The sequence below is a fragment of the Onychomys torridus genome, chromosome X (assembly GCF_903995425.1).
Source record: "Onychomys torridus chromosome X, mOncTor1.1, whole genome shotgun sequence".
Lineage (NCBI taxonomy): Eukaryota > Metazoa > Chordata > Mammalia > Rodentia > Cricetidae > Onychomys > Onychomys torridus.
The window spans coordinates 81,814,406-81,835,262 of record NC_050466.1 but is presented as its reverse complement, the minus strand read 5'-3'; the positions used below and the strand labels follow the sequence as shown (position 1 = coordinate 81,835,262).

Below are 20,857 nucleotides of genomic sequence, written 5' to 3'. Positions count from 1 at the left end.
GATAGAAACAACAGCAAAAATAAACATACAGTCAAACCAATCTATAGTTTCCTATAAGTCCTATCAAAATACCAATTACTTTCTTCACAGGGATAGAAAAATCAATCCTAAACCCACATAGAAGGCTACTAAAGACAAAGCATAGCCAAAAAAGCAATGCTGAGCTAATAAAAAACAATCAACATATTGAAAATCATACAATGACTGACTTCAAAATGTACTACAGATTTTGAATAATCCAAACAATACAGCAGAAAGCAGACACAAAACTAAGGCCATAAAATAATGGACTCCAAATTTTATCAGTATGTATATAGTCAGCTGACTTTTGACATGTGAGTCGAGAGCACATAATGGAAAAACAGTCTGTTATGGTTGGTGCCTGTAAAACTAGTTCTGGTGAGCACTGTTGTGCCAGGTTACAGTGGTGAACTGGCAATGGATATTTATCTTACCTTTGATGAAAAACACAAGGCAGTTTCCTTTCTCATAATGTATGGCAAGGTCATCAGGGCTGAGGGACAGATGTGCTCTTGCTGACAAAGTAAAAAGAACAACAAATGAATAACTCTTGACTTATTCAAAATAGTCATCACATCTGAGAACAAGCATCAAATGGATTCTACTCAGTATCAAAACTGAAATTCCACAATTACTTAACTAATACACAAATATATATAAATAATCTTAGGTTTGCAAAAACTTCAAAACATCATAGTGAGATTGAAATAAAAGATCAAAACATTTTTCAGGAATTCCTACTAAAAAATTTGAAAATATTTTGGATAAAATATATGTTTAATAATTTAACAGTGAGAAATAAAAAAATTTATTTGTGGCATAGTGGATACATACATACATACATATATGCACATATGTAAATACAAACTCCTGAATTTTTTTCTTCAATGTTTTCCCAGTGGATAAGAGTGTTTGCACTGTAAACATAAAGACTTGAGTTCAAATCTCAGCACCCAAATTAAAAACTGGATGTGGCTTGTTCTTGTTCTTGTAATTCCAGCTCTGTTAGAAGCACAGAAAGACAAGACTTTCAGACTTGCTGGCTGTCAGCCTACTTCTAGAGTCAGGGAGAGACCCTGTCTCAAGAGAATAAGCCAGATAATAAGCAGGACACTCAATGTCTTCCTCTGGCCTCTGTGTATGTGCATGGGTGCTCACACCCAAACATTCATGAATATAGTCCACATCTACATACAAATACGAACAAGCAAATAACACATTTATCACTTTTACATGGTGCTGGGGATAGAAACCTCTGGGCCTTATGTTCTCAACTCAAGTAGTTTACTATTTAGCCACAACTGCAGCCCCCAGAATTAACATCAATTACCTGTCAAAATAAAGCACGAAAGAGGCAAATTAAAACGCACAAATTATAACAGATTGGAAGTGAATATATTTATGGTTTCTTGAACTCCATGTTTATTTTATTACTTACAAGATTTTTGAGGAGTATTATCTGGTTTGACACCCAAACAATTCTAGGAGCTATGTGTTGCCTTATTTAAAATAAAATACTAGGATAAAGAGGGGTTTGAAATACAGATTAATCATCAAAGATGTAAACTAACTTGAATATATTAACTAGTGTTTAAGTACAGCAGGAGATAAGCATTACAGGGACATTCTATCACTTTGATTTTGTTTCCCTATGAAACATACTCAATTCTTGCATGCTCATTTCAATCTAGTGAGAGGTTATGAGTTGATGTAACCTACCAAGTTAGGTTATGAAGTCAAGGGATATTGAACATGCCACATCTGGAAAACTATTATATGTGAAATAATTAGTTTTATTTTTAATTGATAAATAATTATATAGACTATGCATTTATGGTCAACAATGAAACTTTTCTATTTGTTTACATGGTAGAATGATTAAATCCAGAAATCCATCAGTGAACACCTGTAATCAGATATGTAATGGTTTTACAAATGCACTCTGAAGACTTAAATTTATCCTCCTCCAGATTTCAAAACTATGCTGCAATTAATCACAAATATTACCTGTTTTAGAAATCAAAACATAGCAACACATGTACACACATACATCTGTGTACAATAACATAAAAATAAAACACATTAAGAAACGATTTTAGCTACACTTATTTGTGGATATAAGAGTAGGTATTTAGGACACAGTTACCTATAAATTAAAACATAGGCATCTAAAATGTAGTTAGGAATCATGGTTTTAAATTACTATATTACACATCAGAATGCTCACATTTTACAGTTGAATTGCTTGAATAATACTGTCAATAACTTACTCAGCTTGAATATATATTCACGTCTCCTGATTCACAAAGGAAATACTAGACCTCAAGTGAACTCAGGTTCAGTGTGAGCACACTATAGTAATTATGTCTATATGTTTATCATGAATGCTCCTCAGTAATCCCATAAGTGTAAGTCATAATCTCTAATTCCTTACAACATGGTTAGCATAAACATATATTTTCAAATATGCTCAAGCATCAATATTGTTTTTTACTGTTGACAATCTTCCTGCTGTACCACTGAAATAAACTTGCAAAAAGTATAACTAACTTGGTAAAGAGCACAGCTATTAGACAAAGTTTATATTATAAATTCTTTTGTATTAACATTTTTATTATACAAAATAATGGATCTTTTATGATACTTTCATGAAAGCAGACATGCATGCAAACATACAAACAAGCATGCATATATATGTAAAGTACTGTATTCCACGGCAAATCTTCTGAGTCTATCTGGCACCAAAACTTTTGGATATTTTGTTCAGCAGAGAACCAAGACATACTTAATATAGTATAAAGTTTCTTGAGGTAAAATTTCATTTCTGAATTCCCATTTTCCCTGTGTGTTCTCCTGCAAAGTTCTGAGTAGATATATAACACTTTACAAGTACTATAGTGCTCATATGAGGAGCCAGGGACTTTTTCAAACTCCCAGGTTTCATCATAAAGAGGATTACAATAGATTTATTGTACATAGGAAGTGAGTTATGAAGTGTTTTCTGTTAGGTATCATTTTAACGCAGAATCTTTCCTGAAAATTTTGTGTTGGTGGAAAAGAACACTCTTGCTTGAATGAACAAATTATTTTTCTGAGCCCAGGTTTTCCCATAAACTCAGTATCCCTTGAGGAGTTATTGATTTACCTCTTGGCTTATGAATCACTAGTAAGACTAAAAGAATCAAAGGGAAAATTAAAAGTATATACTTCAAAGTGAGAAATGAGCTAAATGTTTTTTTTAAATCCTCTTTGATTGTCTATGCTTGAAGTCATGGAAGTGCTCTGTAGCCATTATTTGAATAATGTCATTTGTAGTAGTCAAATCCTTCCCCTGAAAATATCAATTATTAATAACAAGGTAAAATATGAACATATGTTTTGTAGGCATTCATGTATATTATACTTCTGAGAACTTATATTTACATATTATAATGTTTTCATAATGGAGCCAGTAAATACATATATTTAGTCTCAAGGTCATGCTACTGTGCAATCCAGATCAATTTCCTGATATCTTAAGGAATGAAAGAAACAAGAATCAATATCTGCTACCTAGAATAACTGTATAATTAATTTTTAATTTTTCTTATATGTATGGGTGTTTTGCCCACATGTATGTCTGTGTACCATAGGCCTGGTGTCCATGAAGGCCAGAAGAGGGTGCTGGATCCCCTGAAACTGAGGTTACAGGGAGTTGTGAAAGAACAGGTGGGTGCTAGGATTGAAACCCAGGTACTCTGGAAGAACATTCAGTGCTCTTTACTGCTAAGCTGTTTCTCTACCCCAATTTTTAATAATAATAATAATAATAATAATAATAATAATAATAAACAACTTAATGGAAAGCTTACTGGTTTTTGTGTTTCTTATATACCCTTGCCCAAGTTTCCAGATGACTGAAGACAGTTCCCCTTCCAGGAAAGTTTTTGTCCTAAAGTCATGAGAAAGAAGCAGCACTTCCACAAGTACTCTCTGACTCAGTTTCCATAAATCCCCCAATGCCATCAGTCTAATTTTTATTTTCCCTCATTTTTTTCTTGAAATTTTTGTGAATATTCTGTTTACGTACTTTCTTATTTAATTTTTGTGGCTCTACTATGTCTCAAGTGTCGGTTGATTTACTATGAAGCTAATAAATTTTAAGTTTCAGCAAGGCCTGCCTGAATTCCACTTAATTTTATGTTATTTTTGCTTTCATAAGAATGACTCCACAGTTTAATACATACTAGGCCCCAGATCCTAAATTTGCTTTGACCACAGATAAGAATATCCTAGGAAAATCATGCCACTTTTGACTACCCAGATATGATCTGAAAAAGGGTGACACCAATGCACATGTCAAACTGGACAAGAACATTTCCAGGAGGCCCCTTCCATGGGTACAAGCACACCAATTGGTTTTCTGGTGCCACATGGTCAGTCCTGAAAACATACAGAGAAGTAACATTATATGGACTCACAGGTTATGTGTCTAAATATGTACACACATATATGCATATATTCTTGCAATAACAATTACTGAAAAAGGCATTGTTTTTGAAGGAGTATAAGGAAGAGTATATGGGAGGGTTTGGATGGAGGAAAAGAAAAAAAGATATGTTGTAATTAAATTATTATTGCAAAAATAAATTATTTATTTGTTGTAATTAATTTATTGTTGCATAAATAATTTTTAAAAGATGTATTTATATATGTATGTATATATGTATATATATATATACATATATATATATATACACACACACACACACACACACACACACACACACATATATATAGTGTTCTGCCTGCATGTACGCATGCTGGCCAGAAGAGGGCACCAGATCTTATTACAGATGATTGTGAGCCACCATGTGGTTGCTGGGAATTGAACTCAGGACCTCTGGAAAAGCAGGCAGTGCTCTTGACCCCTGAGTCACCTTTCAAGCCTGAAAAAAACATCTTAAAGCTGTATAAGCACATATAGACAATGCAGGAATGTATGCTTGAATGGGTCTAAAACTGAATCATTTTCACAAACCTTCTCCGCAGAGTTATTGCAATGGAAATCATCCTTGGCATTAGTTTTCAAATTTACAAAATGGAGGATAATATTATTTTAGGTAGTCATAAGAATTAGAAACAGGTGAGGCAGCAAGTATTTTCTGCCAATCTTGATTATCTAAATTCAATCCCCAGGACCCACTTAGTGGAAAAGATACCTGATTCTTCATGTTGTCCTCTGACCTCCCCTACACATGCTTTAGTGCATATGCACCCATACAGATAAAATAAATAAATGTAATGATATTTTAATTATAAACATGAATAAAAGCATAGCCTACATTAAGTCCTTATAAGCATTGCTATTATTATTATTATTTTTATGTGTGAATAGCTATAAAACATGTAGTCTATCCAGAAAAGGAATTTAATGACAATAAGAAAACTGATATTTTCCTGAAAGATTTCAAATAACTTCAACAAACTTAGTGTCATGTCAGCAAACTCTTAGATGAAAGAATTACTATGAATCATATAGTCTGACTTAAAACATACTTGAATGGTTGTAGGCTAAGCTTGTTTTCATGCATGTTTTACGATTTCCATAAATATCTATGTCCTAAGTAGCCCCTGTTGCAAAGAGAAAGACAGACACATAGAGAAGATTTGTGCCCTTATTGAAAAAAACTAGGTTAAATGATATCATAAATAAAATAGTCCTAAGAGCTTCAGAACATTCCATCCAAACACCAAAAATTACACAATCTTTTTGGCAACCCATGAGGCTTTCTCTAAACTAGGTAATATACAGAACAACAACAAAAAGAAGCATAAAGAAATATAGAAAAATGAAATAATTTATTGTATTTTATCTGACCACAATGGGGTAAAACTAGAAATCAATAGTAAGAGAAACTAGAGAACATACACAAACTCATGAAAAATGGCCAACACCTTATTGAATGATGAATGGGTCATGGATAAAAGAATGAGAGCTGGGAAGATGGCTCCCTAGTAAAGTGCTTGCTACACAAACACAAGGAAATGAGTTTGAATCCCCTAGTATTTATTTAAAAAGCCAGGCATGGTTACATCTGTAACCCCAACACTAGAGACTGTAGAGAGCAATGGTCCTCGGAGCTCTGTGGTTGGGCTGTGTAGACAAAGCAGTGAGCTCCAGATTAAGGTAAAGTCCTTGTCTCAAAAAGTAACCTAGAGGCCTGGTGTGGTGTTGCATGCCTTTAATCCTAGCACTTGGGAGTCAGGGACAAGAGGATCACTGTGGATTGCCTTTATTATGTTTAGGTATGTTCCCTGTATTCCTGATCACTCCAAGACCTTTATCATGAAGGGGTGTTGGATTTTGTCAAATGTCTTTTCTGCATCTAGTGAGATGATCATGTGGTTTTGTTCTTTGAGTTTGTTTATATGGTGTATTACATTGACGGACTTTCATATGTTGAACCACCCTTGCATCCCTGGGATGAAGCCTACTTGATCATGGTGGATATTTATTTTGATGTGTTCTTGGAGTCTGTTTGCCAGAATTTTATTGAGTATTTTTGCATCAATGTTCATGAGGGAGATCGGTCTGTAGTTCTCTTTCTTTGTTGCATCTTTGTTTGGTTTAGGAATCAGGGTAATTGTAGCCTCATAGAAGGAGTTTGGTAATATATCTTCTGCTTCTATTGTGTGGAACAATTTAAAGAGTATTGGTATTAAGTCTTCTTTGAAGATCTGATAGAATTCTGCAGTGAAACCATCAGGTCCAGGGCTTTTTTTGGTTGGGAGACTTTTAATGACTGATTCTATTTCCTTAGGGGTTATTGGACTATTTAAATGGTTTATCTGGTCTTGATTTAACTTAGGTATGTGGTACCTATCCAGAAAAGTATCCATTTCTTTTAGATTTTCCAGTTTTGTGGAGTAGAGGTTTTTGAAGTATGACCTGATGATTCACTGGATTTCCTCATTGTCTGTTGTTATGTCCCCCTTTTCATTTCTGATTTTGTTAATTTGGATGCTCTCTCTCTCTGTCTTTTGGTTAGTTTGGATAAGGGCTTGTCTATCTTGTTGATCTTCTCAAAGAACCAACTCTTTGTTTCATTAACCCTTTGTATTGTTCTCTTTATTTCTATTTTATTGATTTCAGCTCTTAATTTGATAATTTCCTGGCATCTGTTCCTCCTGGAAGACTTTGCTTCTTCCTGTTCAAGGGCTTTCAGGTGTGCTGTCAAGTCACTAGCGTGAGATTTCTCCAGCTTCTTCATGTGGGCATTCAGTGCTATGAATTTCCCTCTTAGCACTGCTTTCATAGTATCCCATAAGTTTGGGTATGTGGTGTATTCATTTTCATTGATCTCTAGGAAGTCTTTAATTTCTTTCTTTATGTCTTCCTTAACCCATTGGTGATTCAGTTGAGCATTATTCAGTTTCCATGAGATTGTAGGATTTCTGTAGTTTTTTCTGTTGTTGAAATCTAACTTTAAACCATGGTAGTCTGATAGAACACAGGAGGTTATTCCAATTGTTTTGTATCTGTTGAGATTTGCTTTGTGGCCAAGTATGTGGTCGATTTTAGAGAAGGTTCCATGGGGTGCTGAGAAGAAGGTATATTCTTTTTTGTTTGGGTGGAATGTTCTGTAGATATTGATTAAGTCCATTTGAGCCATAACATCAGTTAAGTCCATTATGTCTCTGTTAAGTTTCAATTTGGCCGATCTGTCCAGAGTTGAAAGTGGGGTGTTGAAGTCTCCCACTATGGGACCAGGATCTGTCCTTAGTGCATGAGCTGGCTGTTTGAAACCTTGGGCTTACACAGGGACACTTTGCTCAGTCTGGAAGGAGGTGACAGGACCTGCCTTTAAAAAAATCCCCAGGGGTGCGTTGATCCTGGAGGACATGGGAATGGAGGGGAGGGGCTGGGGATAAGGTGGGGGTGGGGGCGGGAGGGGGAGGACAGGGGAACCCATGGCTGATGTATAAAATTTAAAACACATAATAATAAAAAAATTTAAAAAAAAAAGAGGATCACTGTGAGTTTGAGGTCAGACTGTGTCTACAAAACAAGTTCTAGGACAGCCAGAGCTACACAGAGAAACTCTTGTCTCCAAAAACTAAAAAATATTGAAAGTAATGTAGAAACTAATAGAGTGAGACATCTGATATTAATCTCTGGCTTCCAATTGCACATACACAGCCAAGTATAGCTGCAGACACATATGCATATGCATGTATCACATATAAAGAACATGTGCACAGTGCGCGCCTGCACTTACACACACACACACACACACACACACACACACACACACACATGGATTGGGGGTAACGGGGAGGAAGGGCAGGGAGAGAAGGAGAAAAGGGAGGGGGAAGAAGAGAGAGGGAAAGCAGGTGCTGGAGAAATTCAAAGGCAGAGACAAAGGAAATCAAAAAGAATTTTTAAGAAGGTAGAATAAAATGAAAACACAAAATCAATGAGATAGAATGAAGGCAGTGGTAAGAGGACAACTGAGATTAAAATCTTAGAGATTTCAAGTAACAATGCTCCTTTGAGGAATGGAACACCAAAAAACAAGCCAAATGTAAAAATCTGCAGATGAAGTATTTAAAGTCAGGGCACAAATCAATTAAATGGAATGAAAAAATATATACAACAAATCAATGAAACCAAGAGTTAGTTCTTTGAAAAGATAAACAATAATGAGAAAAACAAAACCGAGCTTACCGAAGAATGAAAAAAGTTCAGTTTTTGCACATGTTGTCACAGTCTTCATGATTTCAAATGTATGTAAACAAACCCTTTTATGTCTGCAAATAGCTGTTTCTTTGGAGTCACCCCATACATCTGGCCCTTTCAATCATTCTGCCTCCTATTCCCATATAGATATCCTGAGCTCTGAGGAGAGTAGTGTGGTAAAAAATTCCCATTTAGTGCTGAGTGCTCCAAAGTCTCTTACTCTATGCATGTTTTCCCATTGTTGTTCTCTGTGTTAGTGAAGAAGCTTTTCTGATGAGAGTTTAGCTGTAAATATCACCATGAGTGAAGTAACTCAGATCTAGAAAGACAACCTTTTGCATAATTTTTCTTTTTTTAATTTTTTTCAAATTTACTACTGTCATATATTACATTACAACCACAGTTTCTCCTCCCTCTTCTCCTCCCAGTTTCCTCCACTTCCCCCTTCCCTCCAATCCACTCTTTCTCCATTTCCCTTCAGAAAAGGCCAGGCCTCCCAGGGATATCAACTAAACATGGTATATCAAGTTACAATAAGACTAGGCACCTCCTCCCCCATTTAATGCTGGACAAGGCAACACAATAGGAGGAAAAGGGTCTCAAAACCAGCAAAAGAGTCAGAGCCAGCCTCTGCTTCCACTGTTAGGATCCCCAGAAGAAGATCAAGCTATACAACTATAATGTACATGCAGAGTACCTGAGGCCAGACCCATGCAGGCTCTCTGATTATTGGTTCAGTCTCTGTGAGTCCCTATGAGCCCAGATTAGTTGTTTCTGTGGGTTTTCTTGTGATGTCATTGACCCTTCTGGCTCCTACAATCCTTTATCCCCCTCTTCCACAGGATTTTCAAGCCTAATGTTTGGCTGTGAAGTTCTGAATCTGTTTCCATCTGTTTCTGGATGAGACCTCTCTAATGACAATTATACTATGCTGCTGTCTACAAGTATAGCAAGAGTATCATTTGGAATCATTTCATTTGACTTTATTTTGCTAGTTTTGCTTGTTTCCATCCTAGGTCTCTGGGGTATCCAATTTCTTGTTCCACGCAGTATCAGGGCCTCCTTCTCATGGTATGGATCTCAATCTGGACCAGTCATTGGTTGGTCACTCTCTCAGTTTTTGTGCCACCTTTATCCCAGTACATGTTGAAGGCAGGACAAATTATAGGTTGAAGGTTTTGTGGCTAGGTTGGTGTCTCAATCCCTCCATTGGAAGTCTTCTCTGGTTACAGATGGCCTGTTCAGGTTCTATGTCTCCCATTACTAGGAGTCTTAGCTAGGGTGGTAGCAGCATGATTTTTCTTATATGTATATGTTAGCTTTTAAACCTTAGATGGTGTGATTCCTTCAGAATATCTACAGAGGTCAGATGACCAAAGGGAAGGAGGAGATCTTTCAAGGAATGGAAAACCGAAAAAAATGTTATTAAGGTAATAAAGGGGAAATTAGAATAAGGGAATTAAGTGGGATAACTGATACTAAAGGCCTTTTGAAAAGCCATATGTTAACTTGCTACTTTTGAAGCTTCCTAAAACTTATACATATGTAAATTGAATTTAAATGAAATTATCATATAATGGAAGGGATAATGCCCCAACTAGACATCAAATAAACTCTCAGTACTAGGAAATAGGTTACATCTTCCTTGAGCTATTGTCACATCCTCTGCACCCCCCCAATAAAATTATGTTGAAGGCTATTATCAATGTTATTGGTAACCCTCCACAAACTGACAGTAAAACCGCATCGCTGAAGATACCATAAACTTCTACCATCAGATATGGAGAAATTGAGGTGGTGCTCAGCTAGAAGGTTCACCCCTACCAACTAGTGTTCATAGTGCTGAATGATACTATGCATGCTATCAGAAAAGTTATCTCCAAATTCACCTATCCATGAATTTTGTGATCTACAATAGCAACTTGCCGGCAAGATATACCCATTGGTGCAATAGTGGTCCAGATGTTATGAGAGTAACTAAGCACTTTCTTACTGGATATAAGGCCATCTCCGTGATATGGGACCCATATCTAACACTGTTAAGAGGCCAAAAACATAAGACCAGCTATCTCATGGTCCTTAAAGGAAAATGTACTACTAATATTCTTATAAACAAAAATAGAAATAAAATGACTCCTAATGCCATATAGCTATAGCTATGTGTAGTTAGAGTTTTCCTGCCTGGCCCAGTCAGGACAAATCTCTCTTACCCGCCAGTCCCACAGTCGCTCAGACCCAACCAAGAAAGCACACCAGAAACTTACATTGTTTAGAAACTGTATGGCCATGGCAGGCTTCTTGTTATCTACTTCTTCTATCTTAAATTAACCCATTTCTTTTAGTTTATACTTTGCCACATGGCTTGTGGCTTACCAGTGTCTTTACATGTTGCTTCTCATGGCAGCGGCTGGCGGTGTCTCCTCCCAGCCTTCCTGTTCCCCGCCTTCTCCTCTTCCTTGTCCTGCCCATACTTCCTGCCTGGCCACTGGCCAATCAGAACTTTATTTACACAGAGCGATATCCACTGCACTTCCCCTTTTCTTTTTTGTTAAAGGAAGGTTTTAACTTTTACGTAGTAAAATTACATATAACAAAACAATAATCAAGCAAGAATTACAGTTATATTATTAAAGAAGACATCCTATCTATCTTATATTTGTGAGTCTAAGGTTTTATATCTAACTTATCTTTTATCATAATTGAGGAAATTATAACTATCTAGTCTTCAACCACATCGAAGACCTCAGAAGGATTTAATATTACCTGAGAAACGAGAGAAGGATGCAAGCAACTTTCGGGAGTCTTGTAGAGTAGACAGAGACAGCTGGCAGCCTGGACAGTCACCTAATGTTCCTTTGTAAAGTTGGGGCATTTATCTTCAGCCCACAGGACTAGAGTCTCTCGGTCACTTCTCTCAGTGTCCTGTAGAATGTCTGGCAGTTTCCTCTGCAAAGCAGGAACCTGAAGGACCATTTTATCAAGTGAAGTTTAGTGTTCACCTTTCTACGGGCCCTGCATGTCCAGTCGATCAAGCAGTCCAGGCAAGAACAGTGTCTTGCCCAAATGGCTATTTTTGCCAAGGTGAAGATGAGATATGAAGTGTCTTCAATGCCCATCCTCCTCTCTGAAGTAAATCAGTGCTGCCAGGAGCAGACATGTCTCACTGTCTAGAAAGTCTAAATTTTAAAAATATTGTAAATGCCATTTCGGTAGGTCTTGGAAGTATTTGAAGATTACCTATCTATCTGAAATATCTCTATGTGTACCTAGAAGACTTAACTAACATGGCTACAAGTATGATTATCATAGATGACTAATTATTAATCTATTTTTAATTATCCATTACAATTTAAAATGAGCTATATAAACATAATACCTTAAACAAGAGTAGAAATATACACACAGCATGACAAAATTAACTTTAAGTTTATATCAATAGACTGAAATCTATACCAATGTAAAACATTTTAAACAAGTTGTTGCTCTTTAGAAGTAAGTTCCTTAATCTACCCTTTCAGACTATTATATCTGTATCATATCCCCTTTTCTTCTTTAGAAAGAGATTGCATTTATAATCAACCTGCTTTAAATAAAAATATTGGTTTTTCTCTGTCCCACACCAGAGGGCTCTTCTGATTTGGGACAAAAGAATCTCTTAAACCTTTTTTTTTAACAATGTGCCTGGGTTTAGAGAAGGAGTGAGCCAATTCCATCTCCAAAGCCAGCTGGGAATTTGGTCGTAGTTTTTCTTACTACTTCCTGCTGGAGGGTGTCTGATTGTAGAAGGAACAAGTAGGACATTTCTTTACAATTTCCTTGGCTTGTTGCCAGTTTATGGAAAAATCCTTTTTTAAACCTTTACTATTGACATGATGTTTCTTATGAAATTCTGAGGCCTCCAGCACATTTCCTATCAATAATTTATCAATCTCATCATTACCTTGTGCTAGAGGGCCTGGCAGACCAGTATGGGATTGGATGTGAGTTATATATAAAGGATAACTCCTTTCCCTGATTGTATCTTGTAATTGAATAGTGAAGTTAATTCTGAAGCACCAAGGATAAATTCTGCAGTCTCAATATGTAATACCACTCTTTCAGCATACTGAGAGTCATTAACTATATTGAGAGGTTCTGAAAAATCCATTAATACCAACAGAATAGCATACAATTCTGATTTTTGAACTGAATTAGAAGGACTTTGAACCACTTTATTTAAATTTTCTGATTTGTAACCTGCCTTTCCTTGTTTTTTGGCATCTGTATAAAATGTCTGAACTCCAGATATGGGTTTTTCATATACAATTCGAGGCAAGATCCAATCAGCTCTCTTTATAAGATCAATTCTATTTGCTGTTAATTTCTCCCAAAAAATTACTGCAAGCTCTTTGCCAAGGTTCACTTTCTGTCCATAATTTTTCAATGTCCTCTTTAGTTAAAAGTACAACAATTTCTGCTGGGTCTATTCCTGCTAATTGACGAAGTCTCAATTTTCCTTTCAAAATTAAGTCAGAGATTTTTTTTCCACATAAGTTTTTAATTTTTTATTTGGTTTATTTGGTAAAAAATCCATTCCAATATAATATCTTCTCTCTGCATTAATATTCCTGTAGGAGAATGCCTAGAAGGTAAAATAACCAAAATGCAATCCAGCTTTGGATCAATATGATCTACATGTCCTTCATGTACTTTTATTTCTACCAAGGCCAATTCTTTCTCAGCCTCAGGTGATAATTCTCTTGGACTATTTAAGTCCTTGTCACCTTCTAAGGTTTTGAACAAATTATTCAGTTCATCATTTTTTACCCCAACAATAGTTCATAGATGAGAAATGTCCCCAAATAATCTTTGAAAGTCATTAATAGTCTGTAGGCGATCTCTCCTAATTTGTACCTTTTGAGGTCTAATTTTTTGTAGCTCTATTTTATATCCTAAATAATTAATAGAATCTCCTCTTTGTATCTTTTCAGGAGCAATTTGTAATCCCCAGTAAGGCAATATTTTCTTTATTTCTTCAAACATTCTTTCTAAAGTATCTGCACTTGAGTCAGCTAGTAAAATATCATCAATATAATGATAAATTATAGATTTAGGAAATTTTTTACGTATCACTTCCAAGGGCTGTTGTACAAAATATTGGCACAGGGTTGGACTATTCAACATTCCCTGTGGGAGGACTCTCCATTAAAATCTTCTAACCGGTTGAGAATTATTGTAAGTAGGCACCGTGAAAGCAAATCTTTCTCTGTCTTTTTCTTGTAGGGGTATTGAAAAGAAACAGTCTTTTAAATCGATAACTATGAGAGGCCATCCTTTAGGTAACAAAGTAGGCAAAGGAATTCCAGATTGTAGAGAGCCCATTGGCTGAATTACTTTGTTAATTGCTCTAAGGTCTGTTACCATTCTCCATTTACCAGATTTCTTTTTAATAACAAATACAGGAGAATTCCATGGGCTAGTAGATTCCTCAATATGCTGAGCATTTAACTGTTCTTCTACCAGCTCTTCTAAAGCCTGGAGTTTCTCTGTTGTTAAAAGCCATTGATGAACCCATACAGGCTTGTCTGTTAACCATTTTAAAGGTAGAGCTGTTGGTGTCTTTGGAAGATCATCAGTTTTTGTGCCCTGTTCTTGTATAATATGGATGGATGGTGACCACTCATTAGAATAATACCTTCTAATATTTCTCTAAGAAACATGTGCTAGTTTATGATTTATTTCTGAGGTTGGAGGGATGTTAATCTGAGTATTCCATTGTTGTAACAGGTCTCGACCCCACAGGTTCATGGCTATGTTAGCCACATATGGTTTTAATCTGCCTCTCTGTCCTTCTGGGCCTATACATTCGAGCCATCTTGCACTCTGTTTAACTTGAGATAATGTTCCAATTCCTAACAGTTGAACATTTACCTCCTAAAGAGGCCAAGATGGATGCCAAAATTCTGGTGCAATTATGGTAACATCAGCACCTGTGTCTACCAGACCAGACAACAAAACACCATTTATTTTTATTGTTAATTTTGGTTTTTGTTCATTTATAGAAGTTTGCCAAAAAATTTCTTTATGGTTTCTCCTGAATTTTCTGTTCTGTCTCAGTTGTTCCATTACTCTGAGTAGCCTGGTTTATTCCAATAGGCATTTGGTCATTTTACTGCTCTGAGCAGGGGTCTCCTCTACAATTGCAGGAAAGGTCTGAACTGGATTCACTGTAGAGGCCTGCCTGAGGCCCCTCTGGGAGTTTCCCGAAGACTGGGGCAAAGTATTACCTTGTCTGTCCCTTGTTGATCTACATTCATTGGTCCAATGTCTTCCCTTACCACACCTTCTACATACTCTCGAAGGAAGGGGCATTCTGTTGCCATTGTTCCTTGAAGAAACATGGTTTCTAGAAGTGCCCTGTTTACAGTCCCTTTTCAATTGTCCTTGCTTTCCACATCCAAAACATTTGACATTCCTCAAACCTCTTGAAATTGCTTCTCCTACCCACATATTATCATGATCATGAGCCTCAACATTAACCGTGTCTCTAATCCAATCTTCCAATGGTGCAGATCTCGCCTTTAACGGCCTGATTATTCTCTTGCATGCTTCATTTGCATTCTCAAAAGCCAAAGATTCAATTATTATCTGGCTAGCTTCTGAATTTGTGACCATTCTCTTTACTGCTGAAGTCAGTCTTTGTAAGAAATCTGTGAAAGATTCTTTTGGGCCCTGTATAACCTTTGTAAATGACTCAGTTTTCTTCCCTGGTTCCTCAACTCTGTCCCATGTATTCAAGGCTGCCATTTGACATAGAATTATAGTTTGGATATCATATAAACATTGTGTTTCTACTGCAGCATATTGGCCTTCTCCAACAAGCTGATCCTGGAAGATTTGTATACCTCTATCCCTACATTGTTTTGCTATGCTTTTAGCTTCCTCTTTGAACCACATTTGCCACTGGAGCTGCTGTCTGGGTTCCAGAACTGCCTGTGCCAGCTCCCTCCAGTCCTGTGGTATAATCCTATTATAAGTTGACCAGGAGTTTAACATTTGCTTTACATATGGAGAATGCATGCCATAAGATACTATTGCTTCCTTAAACCTTCGTAAGTCTAACATTTCAACTGGAGTCCAAATATTTTGCGTATTCACTTGACCAGGTTGCTGTTGTATGGTTACCGGATAAATTAAGAGTGATTGTGTGAAAACAGGCTTTCTTTCTGTAACCTTATAATCCAATCCTGAAACAACTTCACTGTTAATTTCTTCTGTCTGAATCTGAATTTCTCTATAATTCATTTTAACAGGTTTAACAAGTTTTTCTAAAATTTTTATCCTGGCGCTTAAATTGACTGTCTTTTTAAATTGTAAAATAAGGATAAGAAGAATAACAATGTACATAATTCGATCAACATTAATCTTCTCATATAGTTGTTCCATTACCATACTGCCTAAAATTTCAAACAAAGCCCAATTTTCTTCCAATGTACACATAAAACCCTTTTTTTAATGTGGAAAAAAAATCTCTTTAAAATATCTGATATAAATGACTTACCAATTCTGCATAGAATAGTAGAAATCTAAGGGAATTTCCAAACAGCTACCTAGCGTCCGAAGTGGGAATTGAGAGAGAGAGAGAGAGAGAGAGAGAGAGAGAGCAAGAAAGTGTAGCCACGTTCTGGCTAAAAGCTTGAATCCAACTGCTTCAATGTTCCGGTCTGAGCCGAGTTGAGCCTGGGCTCTGGCTTCCTTAAGCTCCGACCAACCACGTGCGCTGGCGTTTCAGTCAAAAGCAGCCTATCTGCAGTTGCGTGTAGCTACTGCAATTAGCGGTAGCTCCCACAGGCCTGAGTTGTTTGTAGCACTGGCTTTTTAAGTAAGTAACTCCAGCTGCGGCGGTAACTGCTTGTGGCTAAGGTTGGGCCTGAGTCCTAAGCTGAGCTAGGCCCGGGTTAGGCCCAAGCTAGGCCCGAGTGAGGGAGCTGGGCCAGCCCAGGTGGGAAGCCGGACCCACTGCCAAGGCAAGCAGTTTTTCAATGAATTCTTGCCATGTTGGGCGCCAATGTAGATGTAACTGGCTTATTAAATAAGAAACACAGAACTGATTGCAGAGTTAAAAACCACGAGGTCAGAGCAAGAGTGGAAAACCTTACCCTTCACTGCTTCTGCTGTTCTTCCTCTCCACCAGAGACTTACTTCTGTGCGTCCTGTCTATTTAAAGACTTTCTGTTCTCCTCCCTCATTGGTTGTAAACCCAGCCACATGACCTCCTTGTCACTGCCTGTTTGTACAGACCTCCAGGTCTTCTATGGTTGGTATTGAGATTAAAGGCGTGTGTCTGCCATGCTGGCTGTGTCCTTGAACACACAGAGATCTGCCTAGCTCTGCCTCCCAAGTGCTGGGATTAAAGGCGTGCACCACTACTGCTCGGCTTCTGCTCTGGCTTGCTCTGACCTCAAGGCAACTTTATTGACATACAAATAAAATCACATTTCAATACAAATAAAATATCACTATAAAACTTTACCACTAGTTAGTTACAACATATCATGTTATTATAATTAGTTACAAGCTGTTGTCTTTGTCCATCAATTTATTCCCTCATTGTTCTTGAACTTTTTATATAATTTATGTGTTGCCAACAGAATATAATTTTCTTCTTTTGTTTTAATAAATATCATTGTTATGGTTTGGATAAGGAACACTCCTTTAATGACCTAAAAGGATATCATCTTATCCTCATACAGTTTCACTCTCTTTATGTTTCCTAGCTACCATGAGATGAGCAGCACTCTCTTACCATGACCTTCATTTTGTATGTTTACATGTCATCGAACACAGAAAAATAGAACCAGATGTCAAAGTGTGAATCAAAATAAACATTTTCTAATTTAACTTGTTTATTTTGACTATTTTCTCACAGTGACAAAGTTGATTGATACAAGCAGTGACAAAAATAAATATTATATAACAAACTAACATAATAGATACTGAGGCCCATGCAGGTTTTGGCTGGTTCAGAGGTAAATCACTAAAAGCTAGATGTTCTGGTTGAACATGCCATGGAGTGCTCTTCATTGTGTTATATTATCATTGCTCTACTTGTGAAAATACTGTCAAATAAACGTTAGCTTACTGCTTTTACATTTAAGCTATTCCAATAGAAAAAATGAATGAATGAGCTGTACACCTCATTGATTTCCATTTAATATGCTGAATACATATAGGCAGGCTCATTCATTTTTATAAAAGCTGACATATAGAACTTAAGAGTAGAATAATGACTGGCAAGAACTGGGGAGACTCAGACACAGAGGGATTAACACAGGCCAATCAGTGGATACTAAAATAAAAATTTATGCTATTCTAGTGCACAGTATGGTGACCATCAGCCAAAAATACACTGTGTTTTAATAAGCTAGAAGTAAAATATATTCTACTACAAGTAATGTTTATAAAGATAAATATATTTGTCTTAAACATTACTTAATACATACATGTATTGAACTTTTACCTCATATCCTATAAGTATACATATTTTTTTCTTATATCAGATTCAATTTAAAAAAAAAAAACCACCCAAAGGGGTTGGAGATTCACCTAGGCAAGCGCAAGGCCCTAGGTTCGGTCCTCAGCTAAAAAAAAAAAAAACAAAAAAAAAACAAAACACCCAAAATATTTATGAGACTTAACAAAAACACATAAAATCTTTATCAAAGCCAGTTTGATAATTTAGTGACAGACTAAGTAAAGGACATTCCAATTTATGTCATAAAATAGGTCTATTTGTGTTGAATAGAGTATTATTGTTCAGATACCACTTAAATTGTTTGTATATTTAATGTCTTACCTGGTGGAAAGGTTCTACAGTCAGCAGATTGGGAATATCTCAGCACTTATAATGGGTCATGGGAAGATACTGAATGAGGACTGATAACACTTGTATTGTCATCCACATGAGATGCCCCACAAAACCCTACTTCTGTTGTCTGTTGTGAAATGTATCAGGAATGCCCACTACATTTAGGCTTCTAATTTCATAGTCAGGACTCCAGTGAAATTAGATTCTGGATCTGAGGCAGGTGGACTCTGCTCATGAGAGTGAAAAAATTCAAGCCACAGTGAAAAGTCAAAGGAAAAAACTACTAGATTCATGTGAAGCACCAGCCTTCGGAACAATGATTGACTGACAGAGCCCCCCTTCTTCCGTCTGCGCCTGCGTGGTTTTTTTAAAGGGCTGTATGGGCGTGACCGGAAATGGATAACCATACTATCCGCTTTTCTTCAACTGCCGTTATTCTCCGGTTTTCTTCACGGCCTGTGAAGCCTTCAGGAAGCTGGCTTGAGCCTCTGCTGAGGAATCTGAGGAACATCCGTGTGTCAAGGTATCTTCTGGAACCCTCTCCCCACGGACCAGAGGCCTTCTCAAAAAGACCTGCTCCTAATTTACCCTAACCTACCCCTGCTGTTTAATTTGGGTGTTTCTAACTACTGCCTTGTGCCCCATACTTCCACTTGGGAACCGGGATGCGGTGTGGATAGAAGAAGGCAGCCTCTACCAAAGAGAGAAACAGTACTGGTCAGGAAGAAAGTTAATATTTTGAGTTGAAACTGAAATGACAAGGTCTAAATCTCCCCTTCCCTTTTGGGTTGCTAAGTCAGTACGAGGGAACCAGGCAAGTCAGCCTTTCATGGAGTAATGGCAGCATCTACCAACAGAGATTGTAAAATTATCTCATCCTCTGTTTTCCAGGGTGACCTCTTCCTTAACCTGTTTGCAGCACTATTTGTGTTCCTTGCTACGAACATCATGCCTCGTGGCCAGAAGAGCAAGCTTCGTGCCCGTGAGAAGCGTCGCCAGGTCCGTGCTCAAAATGCACTGGAGGAACACACCTCTCCAGGTCCTTTCTATGAGTTTCCACATCAATCTCTTCCTGATACTGGTATGCCTACACCTCCCGACATGCTTCAGGGAGCACACTGCACCATTTCAGACACTACAGGTACCCGAAACCAAGATGAAAAACATTCAGATGACTCTGATGACACTGTGGCCTGGAAGAAAGATCCTATAAACCGCAAAGTAGTCTTACTGGTGCAGTTCCTGATGGATAAGTATCAAAAGAAAGAGGTTATTACAAAGGCAGATATGCTGAAATCTGTTGTCAAAACATCGAAAAATGACTTCAGTGAGATCCTAAAGAGAGCCTCAGAGCACATGGAACTGGCTTTTGGTGTTGATCTGAAGGAAGTGGATCCTATCAGGCACTGCTATGCCCTTTTCAATAAACTAGAACATACCTTTGATGAAATGAAGGGTGAGGAAAATATGCCCAATACTGGCCTATTAATGATGGTGCTGGGTGTGATCTTCATGAAAAATAACTGTGCCTCTGAAAAGGATATCTGGGATGTGCTGAATATGATGGGTGTATATGCTAACAGAAAACACTTCATCTACGGAGAGCCTAAGAAAGTTATCACTGAAGATTTGGTAAGGCTGAAATACTTGGAGTCCCGAAAAGTACCCAACAGCAATCCTCCATCCTTTGAATTTGCATGGGGTTCCAGAGCCCAGGCTGAAATCAGCAAGATGAAAATCCTGGAGTTTTGGGCCAAGATCCATGATACTACACCAGACGCTTTTGAAGCCTTGTATGAAATAGCTGTGAAAGATGAGGAAGAAAGAGCTCGAGCCAGGTCTGCAGCCAGGGCTCGCACTGCTGCTATGGCCAGTTCACATTCAAAAACCATCAACAGCAACTCTTCTCAGGCTAAGTAATAGCTAAGGCTATTTCCTCACTATTTGTTTGTAATGGTGTGTCAGCTACCTAATAGTGGAGGGTTAATATGGGCTGAGAGGAACAAGTGCTTGCATTTCTTTTTCTGTTGTATATTAGTAACTTCCAGTTTTACCTTCCTCTCTTTTAATTCTAGGTTATATTTTATAGGTTGAAGTCTGAGGAAAATTTCCTATGTGGAAATTAAGGACAGTGAATATTTTAAGTAGTAGATGGACAGCATAGGTATAGAAGGAGCACAATGAATATCATCATTGCATTCCTCTGCCATATTTGTTACTTTAAATTTTGCTTTTGGTGTAATATTTCAGATGTTTCTTTCAGTTGG

The 20,857-nt window shown here is 37.2% G+C and overlaps 1 protein-coding gene and 1 pseudogene across 1 annotated transcript; one reads left to right on the top strand and one right to left on the bottom strand.

Annotated features, from left to right (window-relative positions):
* The window catches only part of LOC118574709, a 60,695-nt pseudogene extending 41,594 nt beyond the window's left edge, over nt 1–19,101 (bottom strand).
* Nucleotides 19,102–19,538: 437 nt separating this feature from the next.
* On the top strand, nt 19,539–20,510 carry LOC118573682 (melanoma-associated antigen B18-like). Its single transcript, XM_036173980.1, has one exon. It carries the CDS (start codon nt 19,539–19,541, stop codon nt 20,508–20,510), a length of 972 nt encoding a protein of 323 aa, XP_036029873.1.
* Nucleotides 20,511–20,857: the final 347 nt, after the last annotated feature.

Excerpts from the sequence above, each read along its gene's own strand:
- LOC118573682 (XM_036173980.1), top strand. The coding sequence starts at position 19,539 with ATGCCTCGTGGCCAGAAGAGCAAGCTTCGTGCCCGTGAGAAGCGTCGC.